The sequence below is a fragment of the Castor canadensis genome, chromosome 6 (assembly GCF_047511655.1).
Source record: "Castor canadensis chromosome 6, mCasCan1.hap1v2, whole genome shotgun sequence".
In the NCBI taxonomy this organism is placed as follows: domain Eukaryota; kingdom Metazoa; phylum Chordata; class Mammalia; order Rodentia; family Castoridae; genus Castor; species Castor canadensis.
In genome coordinates, this window is record NC_133391.1 from 37,426,961 (window position 1) to 37,450,844 (window position 23,884).

Consider the following 23,884-nt stretch of genomic DNA (forward strand, 5'->3'; position numbering starts at 1 on the left):
TTCAGTTTCCACATATGAGAAGGAATCTGTGGTACTTGTTTTTCTGTGTCTACCTCATTTCACTTAGCGTAATGTCCTCCAGTTCCATCCATTTTTACTGCAAGTGACAGGATTTCATTCTTTATGGCCAGCTAATACTCCATTGTGTAGACATACCACATTTTCTTTATCCATTCATCTGTTGACCCTAGGCTGATTTATATCTTGGCTATTGTGAATAATGCCATAGTAAATATTGTTGTGCAGGTATCTCTTTGGCCTGCTGATTTCATTTTCTTTGGGTATAATTCCAGGAATTATGGTATAGCTGGACCATGTGGCAGTTGTGTTTTTAGCTTTTTTGAATAACCTCTGTACTGTTTTCCATAGTGGCTGTACTAATTTACTTCCCTATCAACAGTGTTTAAGAGTTTGTCCCCCCATGTCCTCTCCAGAGTTTGTTACTTTTTGCGGTACTGGGATTTGAACTCAGGACTTCATGCTTGTGAGGCAGATGCTCTATCGTTTGAGCCACACCTCCAGTCCTGCTCTTTGCTCTTTTTTTTGGTGGTACTGGGGTTTGAACTCAGGGCCTCATGCTTCTTAGACAAGTGCTCTACCACTTGAGCCATTCCACCATCCCTTTTATTTGTTTCATATTTTAGAGATAGGGTCTCTCGAACTATTTCCCCAGGGGTGGCCTTGAATCAAATCCTCCTGATCTCTGCATCCTGAGTAGCTAGGATTACAGGTGTGAGCCACGGGTGTGCTTTTTTTGATAATAGCTATTCTAACTGGAGTGAGATGGAATCTTGTTTTGAGTTGCATTTCCCTGGTGGCTAATGATATTGAGCATTTTTTCCCCCATATACTGTTGGTCATTTGAATCCTCAGTCAGGGAAGGTTCTAGAAACCCAAGGCCCAGGATTTAGAGTGTGGAATCTGGCACTCTCAGACCCAGCCTCTCCCCAGCCCCCCGTGGGACCCACAGCAGCTGAGACATGGAATCTTCCAGGTCCGAGTGTCAGCCCTGCAGGGCCCTCTGCACTCCTAGGAGCTAATAATCCACCTTTTCCTTCTGCCTAGGGCTTGCAGCCATTCCTCGGCTATTATTTCTGCATTACCTCCTTGTTCTCTTAGTGAGTCTCCAGTCCTCCAACACTTGTAACCAATTTCCTATATTAAATTCTCTCTGATGAATTACCTGTTTTGCATTCTGCTTTCCTGGCCAGACCCTGATTCACTTAACAATTTCCAATCTACTACAATCGAAAAGAGATATAAATTATACTATGCATAATAGCCAACTGTTGATGGAGAAAACGATGAAACATTTGCTCCCGTCAGCCAGATCTTCCCTGGGAAGGAGATTTGCACTCAATCCAAGGTGATGTGACCTTTTTTCTCCCTTTGCCTCAGACCCATCCAGTGGCCAATGTCTCTTATGGTCCAAACCACAGTGTACCTTCCAGTATTTGGGCATTTCAGGAGGATCTGGGAGCGTGGGAGGTGATGGGGCAGTCCAGGCTGGTCCAGAAGGGAAGGAAAGGAGAAGGCAGCTGACCCAAAGGGTGGTGGCCACTGAACTTGGGTCTGGGTTTTTCTACATATAGGTGGGGCAGGGGGCATGGTGGAAGAGCAAGAAGTTCCCCTGTCTCTTTTGATACTGTAGGATTGTGTTCGTTTCTCAGAGATTCAGAGGATTCTGAACTTATTGTCTGGATATCATTTTTGCATTTTATATTTGTTCTCCTGTTTTCTTCATCACTCATAATCTCTTCGAGTGAGAAGTATGTCAGACAGCATGTGCTCTTCTTTACTTCCGAACCAAAGCAAGGGTAATTACATCAGTGTGCTGCTTTCTGTCCAAATGACACGAATGAGTGTCCCTGATTGATTGCAGTTGATTCAATGCAGTAATGTGCCCTTATTTTTCTCCTCCCCTTCCTCTTTTTTCCCTATTTTTTTTTTGGGGGGGACTGGGGTTTGAACTCAGGGCTTTTGCATTTGAAAAGCAGGTATCCTACCACTTGAGCCATACCTCCAGTCAATTTTGCTTTGGTTGTTTTGGAGATGGGGTCTTGTGAACTATTTGCCTAGGTTGGCCTTGAACTATGATCCTTCCAATCTCAGCCTACAATCACACCTATATAGGCTAAGCCACCTGCTCCCAGCTTCTCTACTAGACTTCCTTTTTTGTGCAAATCATACTTTCTTTTTTTTGTTGGCCCTGGGTTTGAACTCAAGGCCTCACACTTGCTAGGCAGGCACTCTACCACTTGAGCCACTCCACCAGCCCCTAGACTTCCTTTTTTGTATTCCACATTTTGGTCAGAAGTTTCAGAACTTTTACCATTTTCAGTGCCTAAAAGATGGGGGTCTCGCTATGGAGCACAGGCTAGACTTACCTTTGCCATCCTCCTACATCAGCCTCCCTAATTGGGATTACAGATGAGGACCAACATGCCTGGCTTCAGAGCACTCATATAAATCTATGACTTACTATAAACCTTAATAAAAACTGTACCATCTTTGGGTACAGCGGTGCACAGCTGTAATCCCAGCACTCAAGACTGAGACAGGAGGATGGAGAGTTGGAGGCCAGGCTGGGCTGCATAGTGAGATGTTGTCTCAAAATCAAAACAAAACAAAACAAAACAAAAAAACCAAAACAAAGCAAAACAAAAGCTATCCTGTCCCATATGTCAGAACTGCGACTCTGGCTAGTATCCAACTCCTTATGGAAGTATAGAGAAGCCACTTCTACCCACGCTGTGATGGCCAGCAGTCTCAAGAGCTGTGTAACCGTGCTGTGGAAGAGGAATTTTGTTTTCTGGTTCAAAATTGTTATCCGAAAAAGAAAATAAAAAAGGGAATGTAGGTTGAAGTGAAATCGTGAAACTGCATGCTTTAGGGGTCCAGGACTGATCAGGTGTGGTGACTCATGCCTGTAATTCAAAGTTAGCATAGGTAGGAGGATCTAGGTCTGAGGCTGGCCCCAGGCAAAAAGCAGCAGACCCTATCTGAGAAATAACTAAAGCAAAAAGGGCCAGGGGTGGGGCCCCAGTATGGGTGTAAGGGGAAGAAAATGGAGAATAATGCATCTCTCCAACTCCCAGGATGACACTGAGGGTCAGTTGAGACCTGTGGGTGCTGGTGACTCTCCCTGCAGGGGTTGTTAGAACAGCCCCATGGGTCCCTCAGGGCCTTGCCTGGCCAGAAGAGCAGGCCTGAGTGCTGGAGCCTCACAGAGAAGCAGAGATTCTACTGGGATACGGATCTGATCCTGCCAGCATTTCCACAGAGGGGAAGCAGATGGTTAGGGGAAATCCAATTTAAAAGAAAAGAAATCAAATTAGCTCTCCAGGGATCTGATGGCCAAGACTTGAGTGGAGACAATTACATCAGTTGCTCGGGCCTCAGCAAGCCAGCATGAAGGCAGAGGTGGGTGGGGTAGGAAAATCTCTTGGGCCACCTCTCCCTGTGGGGAAGACAAGACAACCTGGCTTGGAGGAGTGAAGTCCTCAGATTGTGATGACCCTTGGCTCTGCCATTTGACTTTTCTGTTTCTCAGACCTTTGCAATTTATGTAAACCAAAGGTTGACCTGTAATTCCCACAGCTGGAACAGTACTGTCAGCCTTCCTCAAATGCTCAAATGAAGTAGGGGTGGATGGAAGGCCACAAAGCAGCAAGGAGACCTGAGGACAATGTGTAAAAAAACACACTTAGCACATAATGCACCATGTTCACCATTTCTAAGTGCACAACTCACAATTGTCACACTGTCTATTTCCACATCTTCGTTATCCCAAACAGAAACTTGTCCTTTACTCATTAAACAGTAACTCCCCATCTTTCCCTCTCCCAGCCCCTAGTTACCACTAATTTCCTTGTTTTTTTAGGACTGGGGTTTGAACTCAGGGCTTCATGCTTGCAAAGCAGATGCTCTACCGTTTGTACCACACCTCCAGTCCACTTTGCTCTGGTTATTTTGGAGATGGGTCTCACAAACTGTTTGTCCAGGTTGGTCTCGAATGGAGCTCCTCCTCATCTCAACCTCCCAAGCAGCTAGGATTACAGACATCAGCCACCAGCACCCAGCTATTAACCTTAATTTCTGTTTCCATGATATTACTGGTTCCAGGTTCCTCATATACTTGGTATTATAGAGTATTTGTCCTTTTGTGCCCGTCCTTTTGCACATGTCTGAACTGCATTTCTCAGTTCTTTTTTTTGGGGGGGGGGCGTCTTGGGGTTTGAACTCGGCCTTTGAACTTACTGGGAGGCACTCTACCACTTGAGTCACTACAACATCCCTTTTTGCTGTTTAGTTAGTTTTCAGATATTGTCTTGTACTTCTGCTTGGGTCGGCTTTGGACCAGGATACTCCTCCCTGTGCCTCCCCAGTAGCTGGGATTACAGGCATATTGAGATGGGGGGTCTCCCTAACTTCTCTCCCAAACCTCCCCCTCCCCCCGCCAGCTGGCCTTGAACCAAGATCCTCTCCATCTCCACCTCCCAAGCTGGGAATACTGGTGTAAGCCACCTCACCCAACCTCATTTCTATTTTTTGGCCACTGTGAACAATGCTGCTATCAAAGGGGATTCTGCATTTTTAAATGTCATAGCATTCAGGACATTTTGATTCTTTTTCTCTCCTTACCATTAAAAACCCAAACTGAGTCAAGGAGTGGGAAATAAAAAGTTTCCATGCTGGAGGTGTAGCTCAAGTGGTAGAGCTAGCCTACCATGCACAAGGCCCTGGGTTTAATCCTCAGAACTGAAAAAAAAAAACCCCAAAAAACAAAACCACTACCACCAGCAATAACAGGTTCCCTGAGCCTCCTCCATCCCTTTCATTGTGTTATCTCACTCTGTTGTCACCTAACTCTCTGCATTGCCCTGGACTAGACCTGCAAATAATGGTTTGAACAGTGACTGTGCCCATATTGTGGGTTCTGTGATCTGGCTACCTGGTTAAGCTGAACTACACCTCCCAGAATCCCCCTTTCTGGTATTTCCAGTTTGAGTGGAGCCCAAGGGAGAGAGAGAGCCTTGTGGGAGGCCTGGAGGAGGGAATGAAGCAGCAGTCACCTCTCTCTCTCTCTCTCTCTTTCTCACACACACACACACACACACACACACACACACACACAGCTTTTCTGCCAGCTTCACATTAACTCTTCTACCTCCCAGGTTGGTACTCTTTTATCTCCATTACAAAGGCAGGCCTCTGCAGGACTCAAGCCACCAGCATCAGAGAAAGCAAGAATTGACATGGAGTTGTCTGGCCCCAATGGTGCTATCTTGTGCATGTGATTCTAGCTTGTTCTTCCGTTTCCCGTCACATCCATCCATCATCTTTTCCGACTGTCCACAGACAACAGAGACCTGTTGACCAGTCCCAGTAAGGTGTAGGACCAAATTCCTGTGACACATTCCTACATATAAGTATCTCTGACTGGTTCTGCTCTGACTAAATCCTGATGCATACACAATCGTTTAGTCATTTAACCAACAAACCATCATGTATAAGAATACTGAGCACTTTCTATGCACCAGACATCAGGGTCTTGGTGCTGGGAGCACAGCAGTGAGTGAAACAAAAGTTGGGTGTACTCATGCTAGTGCTGACCTCTCCTACTACCAACTGGGGGACCCCACTTCTTCTGTAAATGCCATTAAAAAGTAGTTGATGAACATCTGAAGACAAATAGCTTTAAAAAAGTTTAAAGGGGCTAGGGCATTGCTCAAGTGACAGAGTACTGTCTAATAAGTGTGAAGCCCCAGTACTGCCCCCACCCTCCAAAAAATTAAAGGAAGCAAAACACAAAACCAGTGCTGGATATTGTCATAATCTTTTATTATGTATCAAATTGTCTTCAATATAAGTTACAACCTGATTAAATTTGATAGACATTTTTTCTATTTAAAGGCAAAAAAAAAGTTCTCTTTATGTACAATATCTTTTGTCTAGAGTCTGGCAAATATAGTACCTTTCATTGCAGGATTTCTGCTAACATAACAAGCAAAAATAAACCATCAAAAAAAAATATATAAACCAAAGCAAATCAACCCCCAAATCCCTCTACTACAAATGTCAACATTGAATAAAGCATTAAAAAAAGTCAAACACAGAATAACTTTTGTTTTAGAAATGCAAAATGAATACTAAATGTTAGTGGCAAAAAACCAAAACAACCCAACCATCTTCAGGGGTCAGTTTTCCTGCTCGGGATTTCGGCTGACTCTAGACCATCTCACGGGTCCTGCGGATTGCACAGCACAGAATCATACTGAAGATCATGCCAAATACCTGCAAGATACAAAGGGGAGGAAAGACATGACACTCAGTGCGAGACAAATGACCCGGGGAATGGCGTCCATGAGGCCAGCTGAATTCAAAGGTACTGAAGTAGGAGAGATTAAGGCTAGACAGTGGGAAGGACCACTGGACCAGAGGGATTCTGAGAGTCAGCAGTCAGTTGCTAACGTCTACTGCAAAAGCAGCTTCCCGGGAGAACTTTCAGGGGGAGACCAGTAAAATGCAGGCGAAATTCAATGCTCAGATTCCAGAAACCTAACACAGGTTAGGACGGTGGGTGTGTGAGTGTGTGTGATCAAACCTAGGGCCTGCATGTGCTAGGCAAACACTCTACCCTGAGCTACATCCCAGCCTGACGTTAGTACTTTTGCTTTTGTCTTGGTGTATGTGTGTACTTAAAATTCTATTTAAAAAAGTATTTATTATGTCTTTTTACTGAAAGCTGCTGCAGGCCTTTCTTAGATGCAGGTGAGGGATGCAAATCTCTAGGAAAGGAAGCCACTCTTTGTTTGGGAGAGGGAAGGCCTACAAAGAGCAGAGGAAGGCTGAGGAAAAGACCGTGGATTTCAATGACTTGGGTCATCCCATGTCTCCGTGAGTTTTCATCACTCCCTCATGGAGAAAGGGAGGTGGCCCTAAAGAACCTGGTTGTCCCTTGATGGTTTCTGGGGCTGGTTAGCAGGATATCTGAGCAGGCTCAGTCCTCCCACTGGTTGTGCATCTTTGGGTGCCCTTCAGAGTACAGGAGGAAATAAAGCAATTCACTCCCACATCAATTCTAGCAAACTGCTGTCTTGAGGGAGAGATAAGCAGGTGCATGGTGAGATTAATCCCAGGGAGCAGCAGCTCTGCATCATCTTGCATTTGCTCTTGAACTTCAAGGGCCAGGAGAATGCACTCTCTCTCTCTCTTTTTTTTTTCCTATACTGGGCCTACACCTTGAGCCACTCCACCAGCCCCTTTTTTTTTCTTTTATTCATATGTGCATACAATGTTTGGGTCATTTCTCCCCCCCTTCTCCCTGCCCCTCCCTTATCCCACTGCCTCTCCCCTCCTACCCCCTTGCTACCAGGCAGAAACTATTTTGCCCTTATCTGTAATTTTGTTGAAGAGAGAGTATAAGCAATAATAGGAAGGAACAAGGGTTTTTGCTAGTTGAGATAAGGACAGCTATACAGGGAGTTGACTCACATTAATTTCCTGTGCATGTGTGTTACCTTCTAAATTAATTCTTCTTGATCTAACCTTTTCTCTAGTTCCTGGTCCCCTTCTCCTATTGGTCTCAGTTGCTTTAAAGTATCTCCTTTAGTTTCTCTGCGTTGAGGGCAACAAATGCTAGCTAGTTTTTTGGGTGTCTTACCTATCCTCACCCCTCCCTTGTGTGCTCTCGCTTTTATCATGTGCTCAGAGTCCAATCCCCTTGTTGTGTTTGCCCCGGAGCTAATGTCTGCACATGAGGGAGAACATACGATTTTTGGTCTTTTGCAGCCCCTTTTTTTTTGTGATGGGATTTGTTGAGATAGGGTCTCAAGAACTATTTGCTTGGGCTGGCTTTGAACCATGATCATCCTGATCTCTGTCTCCTGAGCAGCTAGGGTTACAGGTGTGAGTCACCGGCACCCGGTTATGAGAATGCACTCTTGAGGACACTCTGAGTTCAAACCTTGGATCCTTTATACAAGCGGAGAGGCTTTGATCGATTTACTCAACCTGTCAATTTCCTTTGTTTTTGGGGTGCTGGGATGGGAACTGAGGGTCTCATACATGCTAGGCAAGCACTGTGCCATTGGGCCACAGCCCTAGTTCTCTAGTTCTTAGTAGTAAAAGGGAGATACTGATAGCACCCACTGTATGGAAATGGCATAAATGACATTACCTGATGAACGCACAGCACTCCAAACAGTGCCTGGCCAGAACACATGCTCAATAAATGTCACCTACTACAAAGATCGGCCCCTTCCCAGGAGACCCCGCCACTCACCATGACTACAGCAATGCCGATGCCCACTGCACCAATGATGTGGAACTTGTTGTCGAAGACATCTTTAATGGCCTCAGGGCAGGGCTAAGGGAGGCAAACAAGACCTGCATCATATACAATCCCACTTGGGGACACTTCCCTCACACAGGTCCTGCCTCCCATGGACAGCCCTGGTGGTCAGAGAATGGGTTGGGGGTAGTTGCATTTAGGGATGAGAGATATGGGAGGGGTGTCCCTAAAAAACCTGGGTAAGACATCAGGGAAGGGAGAGGTTTCCCTTCTTCCCTCCTTCCTTCCTTCTCCCTCCCTTCTTCCTTTCTTCTCCCTCCCTCTCTCCCTCCTTCTCCCTTCCTTCTATTCTTTTGTTTGCAGTGCTGGGGATGGAACCTGGTCTTCATGCATGTCAGACAAGTGCTCTGCCACTGAGCTGAACCCCAGGTCCCTGGGATATATTTCTGATATGGCTCTAGGGCCACTTTTATGATTCTGTGTCTGGACATTAACTGTAGCTGACAATTAAGAGCCATTACAAGTCTAGGAAGCAGGAGTCCCAACTCAGAGGTATGCCTGTCCCCGAAGGTTTATGGACTTGGGATGGCAGTCCCAGATGTCTGTCCAGTGGCTGCATGGAGCTAGAAGAGCACTCTGTCCTCTCCCTGAGTCTGGACTTTGCTTTGATGCCCTTGAGGAAAGAAGGGCCAGGGTAGGGGAGAAATGAGATGGTCACCCTGAGGCTCATACAGGTGGATCTTTATGAAGCACTTCCTGTTCTCCTGGAAGAAGATGGCCGATTTTACTTCCACTCTCACAGGACTTGCCTGAGCAGCAGGGCCCCAGAGGCTTTCTCTTCAGCTTACCTTAAGTTGGATGGTGTCGAGAATATCTTTCTTGGGGCAGATGTCCGAGATAAGCTGTTCTACACCCCCAGCTAGGCCACAACAGTTCAACTGTGGAGAGAAGGCAGGAATGGGGATGAGACACAAATAAAAAAAGAGAACTAAAATAGAGGTGTGCTGGTCTGGCAAGGAAGTAGCCTATATGTCAGAAGGGTCAGCCTTATTACAAAGAAGACTTACTGCATAGTGGATAGCCTTCAGGGATTCCCGCTGGGGCTCGCTCAGGGTTTTCAGCTTCTGGTACATGTCCTTGTAAAAATCCTGGACGTCTTTAATCACCTACGATGGAAAGAGAAGGAGTAGCGGAGATGGGGTTTTCACATTCTTCTTCATGAGCACAGGTTATCTGTTCTACCTTGTTCACACTCTTCAAGTCCTCAGCCAACAAGTTCCCATGATTAGAAAATGTCACCCAGCAGACCAAAGCCCCTAGTACCACCTCTCTCAGGGCCACTGTAGGACTATTCATCTACTTCCACCTCCTCTAGGATCTTGCTCCCGTTTTCTTTCTATTCCTTTGCACCTTCGGTAGGTCTATTTACCTTACTTGGTTCTTCCCCTCTACCTGTTAACTCAAGGAATCAGACCATGTAAAGAGCAGTGATAAAAAAATCCCACTTCAACCTGGCTGTTTCCTCCACCTTCCATCTTTTTAAAGTTCACGTTGGCATGGCTTCTGGTAAATTGCTAACTTTCTGTACATTCATTCCGCATATGCAGGACAGAGATCTTAACAGTCTTAACATCTCATAGGTTATTGCAGGATTTCAATGAGACGATGCATGCTAAGCTGTTACCATTGTGACTGGGACAGTAAATCTGAAAGGAGTGTCTACTATTATATTATGCTACGGAAGACAGATTATTCTTTGCATCTGAGTACACCCCAATGTAATGCATGACCTTACCTTTGACCCTCACACCCAATAACAGGTCAACCTCCAGCATTTTTCCTTTATTACTTTTATTTAAGAGAACACTTCATTAGTTTCTGTAATCAAACCCATGGCATTTTCCCTTTAGCATCTTTCATTATCATCCCTTCTTATTTTCATGGCTACAGCTTGGAAAATTAGTTTCTCTTTCTCTCTCCTTCCCTTCCCTTTCTCTCTCCTTCCCTTCCCTTTCTCTCTCTCTCTTTTTTTTTAAATTAAGGTTAGTGCCTCCAGTATCTCTCGTTTCCCTCTCTGCTGATCATGACAAGGTGGACTTTCCTAAAACACTACTTTAGAGTGCCCAGCCTGGCCTGAAACTCCTTGGTGCTCTCTGCAGAAGCCCAAGTATTCCTTTACCCAGAAAGTCCTGCCTCTGTCCACCTTCCTCCCCAAATTGTCTCATTCAAGGTTTAGGTCAGTGCTTCCTTTTCCCTGAAGTAAGAAGAGAATCCCCTTCTGATCCACTTTTCCAAACCCCAGCCTTACGTCACTTCTATGACACTTATCAAATGTATTTTTCTCCCACATTAAATGGCAAAATTCCTGGAAGTGGGGGCCACAGCTCGGGCACATAGTGTTTGGTATGGTGCTCAGCTCATGGTGGTACTAAAACACATTTTTATAGATAAAGGAAGGAACAAGGGTGCACAACTCAAAGAAAGCCACATTTTTCTGACCAAAATTTCCAGAGTTGCTCACTAAATAAACATCTATGATGTGCCAGCCCTGTGGACAGGGCAGCATGTAGCACATGCCTGACCCTCAAGGAGCACATGCTCTGATAGCATATGGGAATGCACTGAGTGAAGAGCCATGTTCGATGGCTGAAAGCAAACCAAGGTGACCAGCCGGAATCCCTTCCATCACCCTTACCCTCCACCTCCTGACCCCCAACTCTAAAGATCTTATGAGAAAATCCTACCTCATCTTTGTGAGAATAGCCCCAGATGGCGGCAGCAATTTCAATGGCAAATATCACCAAGAGGAAGCCAAAGAACTAGAAGGCAAAGAGGGGATGGGTGAGAAAATCCCAGTCAACCAGTCAAAAAAATCAAGATCAAAATCAAAGGGTATTTGGAATGAGGAAGAATGAGAATATTGTGAGGGATGGGCAATTTGGAGGCACAAATGAACAGCTTAGAAGGGGCAGGGAAGGACGAGCTGTGGGAGCAATGGCAGGAAAAGGTGTCCATTTGGAGGAAAGTATAGGCACCACCCATCCCAAAACTGGTCTTTATAGAGTGTTAGTTAGGAGTCAGGGAGCACTCACAACTTATGGAACCTACAGATTTGGGGCAAGAAGGGTAGAGTATACATTCTGGGTGGCAACAATTTTGAAACAAGAAAGAAAGAAGGCAAAGGTACCTGTGGATTCAGAGAAAAAAAGCAAACGTGGTCCTCGAGAAAGGGAAAAACAAAGTCCAGGCATTTAGCTGCCTAAGGGAAGTGATAAGATCAGCTCTAGAAAGGCAGGGGAGCCATGTCTACCCCAGGGGAGGGCCCAGGGTCATGGACAAGTTGGCGGCCTGGATAGTTGGGGCAGGGCCTGGGATGTGCAACACTGGGGAGGCTGAGGATAGCTTATGCTATCTGGGTACCTTCTTTACCCCATCTTTCTCCTCAAGTTATACATATCAGGCCTGCTGACCTTTTGGGGAGGGAGTGGGGCCAGAGTCGGAGCAACTGTGGGGAGCACAGAAGGCATACTCACCAATCCCAGCATGCACTGAGACTCTTGCACAGCCCCACAGCAGCCTAGGAAACCCACCAACATCATGAGGGCCCCGGCTCCAATCAGAATGTAAACTCCTGAGGGAAGGGAAGAGGAAAAAGACAGCTATATGGAGACATTAGTCGGGAGACCCAGCTATCTCCCATAATTCCTTCTTCCTCTGAGTTCCTCCCCTGTTCTTGTTGCCTCCACCCCAGGAAGGAGTCCCTTTCCTTAACAAACAGTCTGTTCCCATTTCTTCCTACTAGTCTCTCTTAGGGACCTGCTTCATCACACCTACACTCCTACATTACCCTCAAATTTTCTAGAAGGGGCCCGTTAGACCCTCATAATCTAAGACAATAATCACAGCTATCACAGAAATCCTGAGATTCTACTTAGAACACAACCTGGTCCAGTCTGTTAGTTTTTCCAGCAAGGTAAGTCCATTCGAGCTAGTTAACACAGATCCTCTAAGCCTGGGCTAACTTCCTGGGACTTGGACAAGGCTCCCGCAGGATGCCATCAGGACAAGCTCCCAGCAGGCTATGCATGCCCAGACATCCTCGCTTTGGAAGGCCTGCCCTGCCTGCTTCCCCTTAGGGACACCTTCCTGCCCTGCTGCCTGTTGGGCATGCACAGTTAGTAACACACAAGTTACACGTACCTTGCTCCAGTACAAAGGACACATATCTGGGTGTCAGACGACCTTTATTTTAGTCCCAACACTGCTACTAACTGCTGTGTGACCTTTGGCAAGACTGGTAAAATTAAAGAGCTTGGTTGCTAGAAAATTCCGAGCAATCCCTTATAACACACCGAAGAGATCTTATAGTTGCAATGTAGTTACTCCAGATTAAGGGCGAAATTCTTGCTAAGAGTAGTGTGAGTGAGTGACATCATTTCTAAGTCTTCAGTTTTGAGTGGCTAATTAGGGGGAGGTAGAAGAAGGGCAGTGACTTCTACGACTCTTGCCTACGTCCCAAACAATGAAAATTCCTGGGACAGGAACACAGTGGAGAAGCCCTGGCCACATTCATTCCACAGTCTGCCAAGGCAATGCCCAGAGGGACCCAACCTACAGTTATATTCTTGAGAAGGCACTGCTGTCCTACAGGGATGACCTTGTGCACAGCCCACCCCTCCAAAACCAGCAAAGAGGTTGCAGTGCTTCCTGCCGTCTGTTGGCATCTTCTTCCCAAGCTTCAGTCAATGTTGAGAGCACTAGCTCTGTACCCTGCAGAAGTCACTTAATCTCTCTGTGCAAGTTTTTCTATCTGCAAAACGGGGATGGTTGGGGGTGGGGGTGTAGTTCAGTGGCAGAGCATGTGCTTAGCATGGACTCAATCCTGACTACTGCAAAACAAATAAAAACAAAAAAAAGAGGATGGTAGCCATGACTACTTCAAGGATGTTGAGAGGATTACATGATAATCCACAAATGCCCAACGAATGCTAGCTGTCACGAATCTTAATAATACAAGGGATGGGGACTATTATTTAAAACAATGTGATGATTTTTCTATACTTACTGCTGTCTTCCCACGGTCCTTGAGCCAGGACCAGAGAGACTCATTCAAGTAGGGGATGAAGGTTAGAGAGCGAAATGTGTTGTTTTCCTACAACTCACAGCATGCAATCAGATGAGAATTCTCAGCAGGTGACACAGTGACCTCATTGTCCCACATCTGCAGCACCCAGAGGAGGGCTGAGGTTCTGCAGGCAGCAGACTGTGCAATCCTTCTGCAGCTGAGGCTCCCAGCAGCACAGAGCAGAATGCACACAGGGAGCATTTGTGTCTCTTGCTTCTCCCCCACATCTGTCATGATGTCAAGTCACATGGGGTTACTGGCAAACCCTATGTTGTATGAATATGGGTATTGTTCCAGTGCACGCCTGGCCCAGACTGAGCAAGGGGACAAATGCAGCTTGTCCCCGAGTCATCCTCCTAGGCAGGCAAATGTAGTGGGGCCACTGGCTGGACTTGGGGAGACAGTACAGTCCCACACATGGGGTGCTGGGGGGAGGAAGGCCAGCTTCTCTCCATTCTTGGCTCTGCCATGGGGACACCAGTGAGTGAGGCAATAGAATAGCCCCAGTTTCTCCCCAAGACAACGAAGGATGAGGTCACTCCTTTGAGTTGCAGAGTAGGGGCTGAATAAATGGGGTATTATGAGATCAAAAGAATTTATAAGCACATGAAATACAATCCAGTAGGAAGAAACAGGCAGATGTGTTTTCTCTGAGTCTACATTGCAATATAGGAGCCAGGTGATCCTAGCAGAGGCTGGGGCAGCTGGGGTAGCAGTAGACCCCACCCTGTCCCTGTCAGAGGGAAGAACATTGCCTGGCAGAAAGAGGATGTTCTTCTAATGGGTTTCTTGGCTCATGTGTAATAGCCACTCCAGGGCAGCAGAGGAAGATTTTTAAACTAAAGAGTCTCATTGGCTTTAAATCTTGCCCAGACAGCTGTGGCGCTAGAGTGCCTCATGCTAGCCCTATCAGGGTGGGTGGAAAGGAGCAACCCTCGGCAGCCTCCATGCAGGTTTTCGCAGCAGCCATCAAGCTAAGGTGGTCCAACCCCTAAGAAGACACAGAGCCTCTGCAGGACTTGGGTTGATTTTCCCTCTTTCACTCTCTTCCTTTTACAGTGCTGGGGATGGAACCCAGGACTTACTGCATGCTAGGCAGGCACTCTACCACTGAGCTACACCCCCCAGCCCTTGGCTTGCTTTTTTTTTTTCAAAGGACTGTCCAGTGGTTCCCTTTGGGAAAGCTACTTATAGGCTGGACCCCACGCTTGTTAGCAAAGGCTGGCGATGATAAATGACAAAGTGTTCCCCTTTATAAAACAAGTGAATGTTAGCTTTCTGTCTGACTCATGGAAAAAGATATTCGTCACAGGGCCTGCTTGAGGATTACCAGGGTAAATTGCTTAAGGGCTGTTTATTCAGCTTTTTTGCAGGCTGACATTATAGGTCTAGCCAAAAAAAAAAAAAAAAAAAAGAAAAAAAGAAAAAAAGACAAAACAAAAAACAAAAAACTGGTAGGGTAGAAGCATATGCCAAGGAGTTCTTTACACAAGAAACAGCATTGTATCAGGACTGAGCTCAGACAGAACATGTCAGCCTCCTGTCAGCTCCAGCCCCACCAAAGTCTCTGGTCTCCACCTGTTAAAAGCTTATTATCTCCAAATAACTCAGTTGGGGTTCATAGAAACCAACTTTGCTCCTCCAATAACTCTCTCTTGGTTCCTCTCTGCCTCTGGATGCTCTTCTCACTCAGAAGCACCTCAGTGGAATTTCATTTGCTAAGCAGAGTAGAGAGGCATTGGTGTATAAGTTTTTGGTGGGGAAACTGAGGCACTGAGCAACCAAACGAACTGCCACATGCCATAAGGCAGAGCAGGGAAGCCAACTTACTAAGGGCAAATATTGTGGGTCCTGAAATCACCAGTACCTATTCATCAGTTGCGGGGCGGCCTCAGGGAAAGGTACATATAGCCTGTGACTGTGGCTAGACCCCTTCCACTCAGTGACCATGATTCTGGAAAAACACCAAGGAATTAAGGAGGGTTGTTGGCCTGGGATAAAGAAAGTGAAGTTCTCTAACATGTTTGCAGCCTGGGATTATGGGTGCAAATCTCTCAGGGCCTGAGTTGGAGAGAAGGCCCATATAAGGCTGACAGCTCTTTTGGACATGCTCTGAACTTTTCTGAAAGTAGATTCGCAGACTGCTCACAGTGTCTTTCTCTACTGTGCAAGCCTGAGCCCAAAGACACTGTGGGTCATTCAGGTTTCCTAAAGAGTCAACTGCAGGCAGTCAGGGACAGTCACCCCATGATGTCAGGACAGCAGTCAGAGTGTAGCCGGCACTCCCAGCTCATCTGCTGGCTGGGAGAAGGGCTATGGGTCACACAAAAGGCTGGTCTCATAGCTCGATGGGAAAGGAGGCACAAACAGCAAAGCCTCTTTGGCCCTTTGCCCATGGACAATTATTCAGTTTCCCAAAGCATTCAAAATGCAGGCTGGGTCCAGTCAGACCCATGCAGCCAGTTGCTCAGCTCACTGATGTTCTAGTGTCTCTTGCCTCAGTCCCTGGCCCCTGGAGGCAAAATGGAATCTTCAAAGCTGAGCCCTTTTTCTCAAGAAGGTGGTCTAGCTATAAGGGGCTGTACTCCTATGGCAGAGCTAAGGGGACAGCAGCTGTTCACCCCCAACTAGGGACTGTCCCTTCAAATCACTCTTTTGTCACTTCAGGACTGCGATGAACTGCAGGACCTGGATCCTGGGAGGTTCTCAGAGGCAAGTCCCCAGCTCCTTCAAATGTATGGCCACCCCTCTCCTGCCACCTTGCACAGCTTTCCCAGCTGTCACCCACTGGCCAGGGTCACTGCTGTGGGGGTTTCTCTCTCTCAACTACAATTTGTGGTTGGAAAGCCGAGAGAGTCCCACCCTGCCCCTGTCAAAGGGGGAACATTTGGTGAGTATATTTTTTTCTGTTCCTATCCTAGCACAAGCTTGGACAGGACTTTGGCTTCTCTAGGCCTTGACTTTCTTATCTATGAGCTGGGAATCATGCCTAACTTTTTGCAGAGTTATGGGGATGGAGCTGTTTGACAATGTGATACCAAGTATGAGACCGCAAATGACACAAGCAAGGGCCAAGACAAGCTATTGCCCTCCCCACCCCCCACCACCACCCAGCAGCACCCACTGACCAACGGGATCCTTTTCTCCCACACCTGAAAATGCATAGAATTAGCCAGAGTTCTGGAGAACAAAAAGAACTGGGGGTTTAGGAGCAGCCAGAAGGATGGGAGGGCAGAGGACCCTTCTGGAGACATGGGGAGGCTGTGGGGCTCTTGTTTAGGAAACTGGCTTGAAAGGGTGCCCATTGCTGTGAGTGGATCTGCTGTGCCCACAGAGGGAGCTCATGGCTTGTGTGTACCGTGGCATGTACCGTGGCGTGTACCATGGCATGGAGGAGCTGCAGCCTGCCCCTAGGGCCCTCCCAGGGTTCAGATTCTGCAGGTCATTACAGGGGCCCCCTGGAGATCAGTGGGGTCCTCTGTACAGAGTACCCCATCCCCCCTTTTCCACCACCCCCTCCTGCACTACAGGGTGGCATTCCATGTCTGTCATAGACTCACAAAAAAAAAAAAAAAAACAAAAAAAAACCCAAACAAAAAAAAAACCCTGCTCTGTTGCTAAAACAAGTCAGGGCACTATGGAAACCTGTTCCCTCAGAACTTCATGTGTAGTTGAAAAAACAAAAAACATTGTGCTTTTGTCCCCCATGACTTTCTTTCTGACAATAGGGACCACACCCCAACCACCCTCCCCTCCCAAGGAGCAACAAAAAGCAGGAAAACCAGGAAAAGTATTTACTGGACCTAGGTTCTACGCAACCATACAGGCTGTTTCAAAGACCCCCTGCCTGCCTGTCTACCTGGTCAAGTCTGGCCAAGGGAGATGGGAAAGGGAAGATCAGTGTGGCCGGCTATAACCTTGTCACTAGGAGAAGATAGCTCTCCTCAAACTGCTTATTCTCTGTCTTTTGTAAAAATAACTGGTGGGTGGGAAGGAAGTGACCAAACTTACACTTTGAGCCTGATGCGCTCATGCTACATCCTAAAAATAGGGGGCTTCTTTTGTTTCTCACAAATGAAATGGTTCCTACCCCCAAACCAGGCATTAAAAAAAGTAGAACCAGATCTGAATTTAGAAGAAACTGGGAAGTTGTGTTTGATGGGCCTCAGTCTCCACTCCCCGTACAGACGCAGATTCATTTGTGGTTCGAGACTAGCTCAGGCAAAAAAGTTAGTCAGACATCATCTAGGTATACTGGAGGTGGAAGTAGGAGGATTGCAATCCAGGTGGCATGGGCAAAAATCAGAGACCCTATCAAAAAAAAAAAAAAAAAACCCAAAGCAAAAAGCGCTAGGGGCCTGGGCCAAGTGGAAGAATGCCTGCTTAGCAAGCATGAAGTCCTGGGTTCAAACTTGAATACTATCACAAACAAAACAACCCATAAATGAAAACAAGTCCCCTCCACCAAAAAAAAAAAAAAAAAAAAAAAAAAAATCCAAAAAGCTGATATTAGAAAAGACACCAAGAAAGAAACCTGCTAAATCCATTCATGGATGATTCCAGGCATGTTAAAACTAGAAACATTTTCCTTCAAGCAAAAGCAGTTTGGAAAGCAAAGCAAACTATGGCATTTAGCCCAGCACCAAGGCCCAAGGGGTTGGATGCACTGTCCCCTTGTTAACGTTCTTTTTTGTGTTTCTTTCAGTGCTGGGGATGGGACCCACAGCCTTGAGCATGCAAGGCAAGCACTCTTCCATTGAGCTACACTCCAGCCTCTCCTGTGTTATCCAGGAGGCTGGCCTCCCTCTGGGTCTTGAGTCCTTATCCAAATAGGAGGGAGGAGAGCCACCTTCTCTTGTCCTGACACTGCAGATCCCCAGGACAAAGGTTTCTGAATTGAAATGACGAGGCCCAAGAAGATACGTAATTAGGAGAGGGATTCAGGGATGTGGATGGAAATTCTTAAACGCTCATGAGTAGAAGCAACTTTGCCAGAGCTAACTTGACATCAGAGAACAGTCAAACTGCCAAACTCAGCCAGCATGAAAAGAAACCACATCAGTCAGATGCAAATCCATGGGCACAACTACACACAGAAAAAACTACACAACTTGAAAGGGACAGGATGGCTCCTGTGGCCAGCCTTTCCCAGGCCCACATCTCTCCCACCTCTCTCACCTGTGTAGAAGCTGGATTTATTGTTTTCTTGCTCGAAGATGCTCTTGGTCTGAGAGTCGAATCGGAGCCATAGTCCAATGGCAAGGACTGCAATCCCGGCCAACTGCAAGGTACAGAAAACACTGGCATTAATCCCAGTTCTGGGGTCTCCAAATGCTGAAGGGTAAGACTTGAGACTTACAAAAGACTTTGATGCCACCCTTAGTCTCTGTCCCTGGTGTGCAGGAGTCAGTATATGTGTGTGTGTGATATCAACTCATGTGCCAAAAATAGCAATGAGTTGGGAAAAAAAGGATTACCCATCAACAGTACAGCAGTAGATAGGTGATGTATAAGCAACAAAATACTATGCAGCAGTGAAGATGAGTAACTATGGCTACATGCATCAAAATGCCCAACAAAAGCAAGAGTCACAGAACTTGTTCAATAACTAAAAATCACTGTGGTGTTTAGTATGCACATATATATGCATATATATATGTATAACTGCATATAAACGATAAAGGATAAAAAGAAGGCAGTAATCACAGTAACCTCTGTGAAAAGGGGACTGATGCTCAAGAAAGAGCACGTGGTTGGTGGTGTTTTGAGTGTTGACAGTATTCTCATTCACCCAGGCTGCTCTCAACTCCTGAGCAGGCTCAAGTAGTTCTCCTGCCTCCTGAGTAGCTGAGACTATAAATTGCACTATCACACCTGGCACAATATTCTCAGTTTTGACTTGGGTGATGGTTATACAGACATGAACACACATGTACCAAGGAGAGTAGGTGTGGCATCCTCTGAGACCACACCGCTCAGCACGTGACACATCTCACAAGCAAATCCTGGCCTGGCATTGTTGAGCCAGGTGCCATGGAGGAGGCCCCCCTGCCAAGCCCCTCCCCCAGTGCCAGCTGAACTCCCCCATGGCTCGTACCAGGGCTTGCTGGGGAGTGACTCACAGTCCTCCAGTGCAGTGGCTGGCTGGACTTGGGAGAGGAATCAGGTCCACCCCTCTTCAACCAAGACACCCTTATGTCACAGCCCTGCATTCCAGGGACCTTGGTTCTCTGCCTCAGGAGCTGCGACAGACCATGCGACAGACCTCATCCTCCTCTTCCTGTTCCTCCTTCTTTTGGCAGTACTGGGGTTTGAACCTGAGCCCCCGTATTCTACTATGTTTAGTTACTTTCAAGAAAGGACCTCAGGAGCATAATCCTTCTACCTATGCTTCCTGAGTAGCTGGGATTACATGTGCATACCACCATGCCTGGTTTATTTTATTGAGATGGGAGTCTCACTAACTTTATTAGCAATTGTACAATGGGGTTTCATTGTTATAATTCTACACATGTATATAATGTACTTTGATCAAATTCACCCCTCTATTACTCTTTGTTATCTCCCCAATTCCTGGGCCAGCAGGGCCTGGCCCAGCTCCTCCAGGGTCCTGGAGAGAAGAAAGGTGACACTTTCCCTCTCTCCACTCCAGCACACAGAGTCTCGGTCAGAGAGCTGGAATTTGGAAAACGAGGCTTTGGCCTCCTTTGCACATGAAAGTGTCAACCCAAGAGCTGTAGGCTGGAGCTCCTCCAGAAGGTCTCATTTGGGTCCTCCTTCTTCTGCCCTTGTCTGAGTGACCCAGAACCTGAGTTGAGGGAGTATGCCCTTTTTCTTTTTCCTTTTTTTTTTTTTTTGGCAGTACTGGGGTTTGAACTCAGGGCTTTGCACTTGCTAGGCAGGTGCTCTACCACTTGAGCCACACACCCCCAGCCCCTTTTGCTCTGGCTATTTTTTGAGGTAGGGTCTCGCTTTTTGCCCAGGCCAGCCTGGACCTCAATCTTCCTATCTTACACTCCCCACAGTAGCTAGGATGACAGGTGCATGCCCAGCTTTTTCTGTTGTGACCTTTTGGCTTGGGCTGGCCTGGAACCTTGATCCTCACGATCTCACCCTCTGAAGTAGCTTGGGATGACAGGCATGAGCCCTCAGTGCCTGACTTGCAGTACTCCTTTCTGTCCCTTCTGCTCTAGGCTTGTGCTTCCCAAGGATTTATCCTCAAGTCATCTTCTCTCCTTGTTGAGCAAAGTTACTCACTCACCCCTATCTGCAAGGAAAACTACTAAACCAGTCACCACAAAAAGGATGAAAAAATTGCCTGCCCAGGGACCAAGCTGCAGAAGAGACACAAAGCTGCACTCTGCACAGAAAGACCCCAGGCTCAGATGACAGCAAGGGATGTAGGAAAAGCCACAGGGAAAGGCCCCTTTCGACTCAGAGAGTCTTCGAAGTCCAGTGCTTGTCTGGTCTGTGCACACAGGCAGTAAGAAGACTGGCTTGAAGATCAGGAACCACAAGGGGAAAGGAGGCATCTCAAGTTTTACCTTGGCCAAAGCCAAGGCCAAGGCCAAGTCGGCAGTCCTACCTGTTTGGATTCCACTCTAAAAGTCACATCATACTGCTGTATTGCCAAAGACACCATACCATGTGACAGCGAGGAAGGAAAAGCAGGCTGGCTAGTGAGACATGAAAAAGTCATGCTAGATCACCATCAGAGAGGAGGAAGGTTCAAGAAACCTAGGAGGAGGGAGGGCTGAGGTGGGACAGGACTGGAAACACTTGGTTCACAACAACCACAGAGGAATGAGCCTGGTGCCTTTTTGGATTGAATTTCTGACCTAACTGGCCTAAGGGAGTGCCATGCAAGGCAATAACTGCTCCATTTTCTGAGATGCTACTGGAAAGACTGTTTCAGTTGGCTGGGTCGCAATGGCTCGGGGTGCTGACGCCAGGAAACCTGAACAACCCGTGGTTGCTTAAGCTGTACTGTGGAAAGAGCTCTGAACACTTCCTAGAGGAACTCACTTTGGGGGTGGTGGAGCTTCCTTCCCCCCACTTGGCTCTTACCCTACTTCGATCATAGGGGAAACTAAACAAAAGGACCAACAGCAAAAATTAGATAACTTTAACTTTTATAGTACTAGAGTTTGAACTTAGGACCTTGGGCTTGCTAGGCAGGAGCTCTACCACTTGAGCCACTCCACTGGCCCTTTTTGTATTGGTTATTTTTGAGATAGGGTCTCACTCTATGCCCAGGCTAACCTGAAGTGTGATCCTCTTGTTTGTACTTCCCGCGTAGCTGGGATGACAGGAGTATAACAACATGTCCAGCCATTGGTTGAGATGGGGTCTTTCTAACTTTTTGTTTGGGCTGTCCTGCAATGGTGAGCCATCAAGGCCAGCTAACTTTAACCTTTAAAAAAGGCACCATGACAATTATCAGGACACTCCCTAAAAAAGAATACAGAGAGTCCTCTGTACTGGAGGGTCTGCCTCTGTGGCTTCAACCAACCTCAGATGGAAAATATAGTTAGGCCTGTGATGGCTGTGTGTGTACTGAACATGTACGGAGATTTTGCTCTTGTCATTTCCCCTAAACAAGACAGTCCAACTATTTATACACTGCATTACGGGACGACATGTGTAGGTTATACACAAATACTATGTCAATTTAAAAACCTTGAGCCTTCTTGGATTTGAGTATTTGCAAGGGTAGGGTGGAGATAGGAGGTATTGGAATCAAATCCCTGTAGGGACTGGGAGGGTGGGGAATGTGTGGAAAGGGGGTCTGGGAGGCCAAAAAGTTGATGGTTTCCTTCCAGGTTAGTGAGCTGACTTGTGGCAGTCACACTGACCACACTGTTGCCCTGGCCACCGCCTCTCTTGTCCGTCATCACAGGATCTAAGCAGGTTTGATGGGGATGCTGAGTTACACAATCCCCTATTCACAGGGCCCTAGAAAGAGGACAGTAGTCTGCCAGATCACCAGCTGCCAGGGATGGAGGGAGAGAGTCCAGAGCCTCCACACCCAGCTGAGGCCCTGCCCACAATCTGTCTGGTTACCTTTTTTGTTGTCAACAAAAGCCAAGTAGAAACAGTCTGGTTTTGCTGGGGAAGCTCCTTTGCCATCTGGCCCAAAATGGTTCCATCCATTTGACAGTGCAGAAAGAAAAGGGACCATTTTCCTCACATTGTTTTATTAGAAATTTCCTTGTTGCTTCACTCACACTAATACTTTTCTTAGACGATGGGTGATAAGAAAAACAAGAGATAAACCTAAATTGAGGACAGTTTGCAAAATACTTTGACCAGTACTTCTCAAAACTGTCAGGATCACGAAGAATGAGGAAAGACAGAAGTTGTCACACCGCAGAGGAGATTTAGGATACATACAGCTGTCATGTGGTCTTCTCGAACAGAAAGAGGACATTAATGAAAGCACTATGTAACATCCTAGTAAGGTGGAGCTGGGTTAACAGAAATGTTGCGATAATAAAAAGTAGGATGTAACAGTAGGAGACACTAGGGAGGGCCCAAAGGGACTCTATCCTGTCTTGGCAACTTTTTCTTTAGGTTGAAAGTATTCTACAAAAATTCTAAAAAGGCAGCAGCAGCTGGGGCCGATCTCTCTCTCTCTTCCTCAAAGATTCCTGTCTCCTCCTAGGACCTGCTCCATTAATTAACCTCTTTCCTGCCTCTGTAACTCTGCTTCTGCCAACACACAAGCAGGCCTCTCCACCTTAAAATAAAAAACAAACAGAACAAAACCGGAAACAAACTCCTCTCTTTGTTTAACCTTGTGGCCCTGCCCTGTCCCTTTGGCACCTCCAAATCCTCACTAACTGCTTAGCTCTTTAACTGGTCCCCAGGAGCCCATGCCACTGAACCCTGCCTCCTCCTCTGCCCCTTAGATGGAACCTCAATCCCCCATGTCAGCCCCCTGCATTCCTGCCTCTGCTCACTAAGTCCCTCCTCCTGAAATGCCACCCTGGGCACTTAGACTTGTTCTTCCTTGCCAATGGCTCTCCAGTCTCCTTCCAGGGAAATGCAATTCCAAGTGTATTTCAGCCCAAATTTCCTCTGAACACTTGTCTCACATCTCATCAGACTGCAAACTACTAGAGGTCAGGATGACTTCTTAGTCTTTTGCATATCTCCCCTGCTCCATTCATTCTTTGGACAGACTAGTCATGATACATGCTCCAATGAGTCTCCAATGACGAAGGATCTCTGAAATCCACCTGAGGTCTTCTCCCCTTTGGCCAAGCATTCTTTCCCACCAGGTTGTTCATCCAGATTCATCTCCTAATAGCTCACAAGAGTCAGAAACCAAAGAACAATTACTTGCCCAGAGAAAACACTGAGAAAGGCCGGGCATAGTAGCTCATGCCTGTAATCCTAAACTATTCAGGAGGCCGTAGTTTGAATACCTCCTTCAGTATTCAGAAAATACCTATATCAAA

The 23,884-nt window shown here is 46.7% G+C and overlaps 1 protein-coding gene and 1 non-coding gene across 2 annotated transcripts in view; both read right to left on the reverse strand.

Moving 5' to 3' along the window:
* Positions 1-544: 544 nt before the first annotated feature.
* Trnal-aag (transfer RNA leucine (anticodon AAG)) lies at positions 545-617 on the reverse strand. Its single transcript has one exon. It is a non-coding gene; the product is annotated as a tRNA-Leu (tRNA).
* Positions 618-5,827: 5,210 nt separating this feature from the next.
* The window catches only part of Cd9 (CD9 molecule), a 33,871-nt gene continuing 15,814 nt past the window's right edge, over positions 5,828-23,884 (reverse strand). The window contains exons 2-8 of the mRNA XM_020158237.2: positions 18,600-18,702; positions 11,830-11,927; positions 11,041-11,115; positions 9,364-9,462; positions 9,145-9,234; positions 8,288-8,371; positions 5,828-6,297 (exon numbers count right to left, since the gene is read on the reverse strand). Of these exons, the coding sequence (XP_020013826.1) occupies positions 6,232-6,297; positions 8,288-8,371; positions 9,145-9,234; positions 9,364-9,462; positions 11,041-11,115; positions 11,830-11,927; positions 18,600-18,702 (615 nt within the window). The 3' untranslated portion in view covers positions 5,828-6,231. The remainder of the gene's footprint in view (positions 6,298-8,287; positions 8,372-9,144; positions 9,235-9,363; positions 9,463-11,040; positions 11,116-11,829; positions 11,928-18,599; positions 18,703-23,884) is intronic.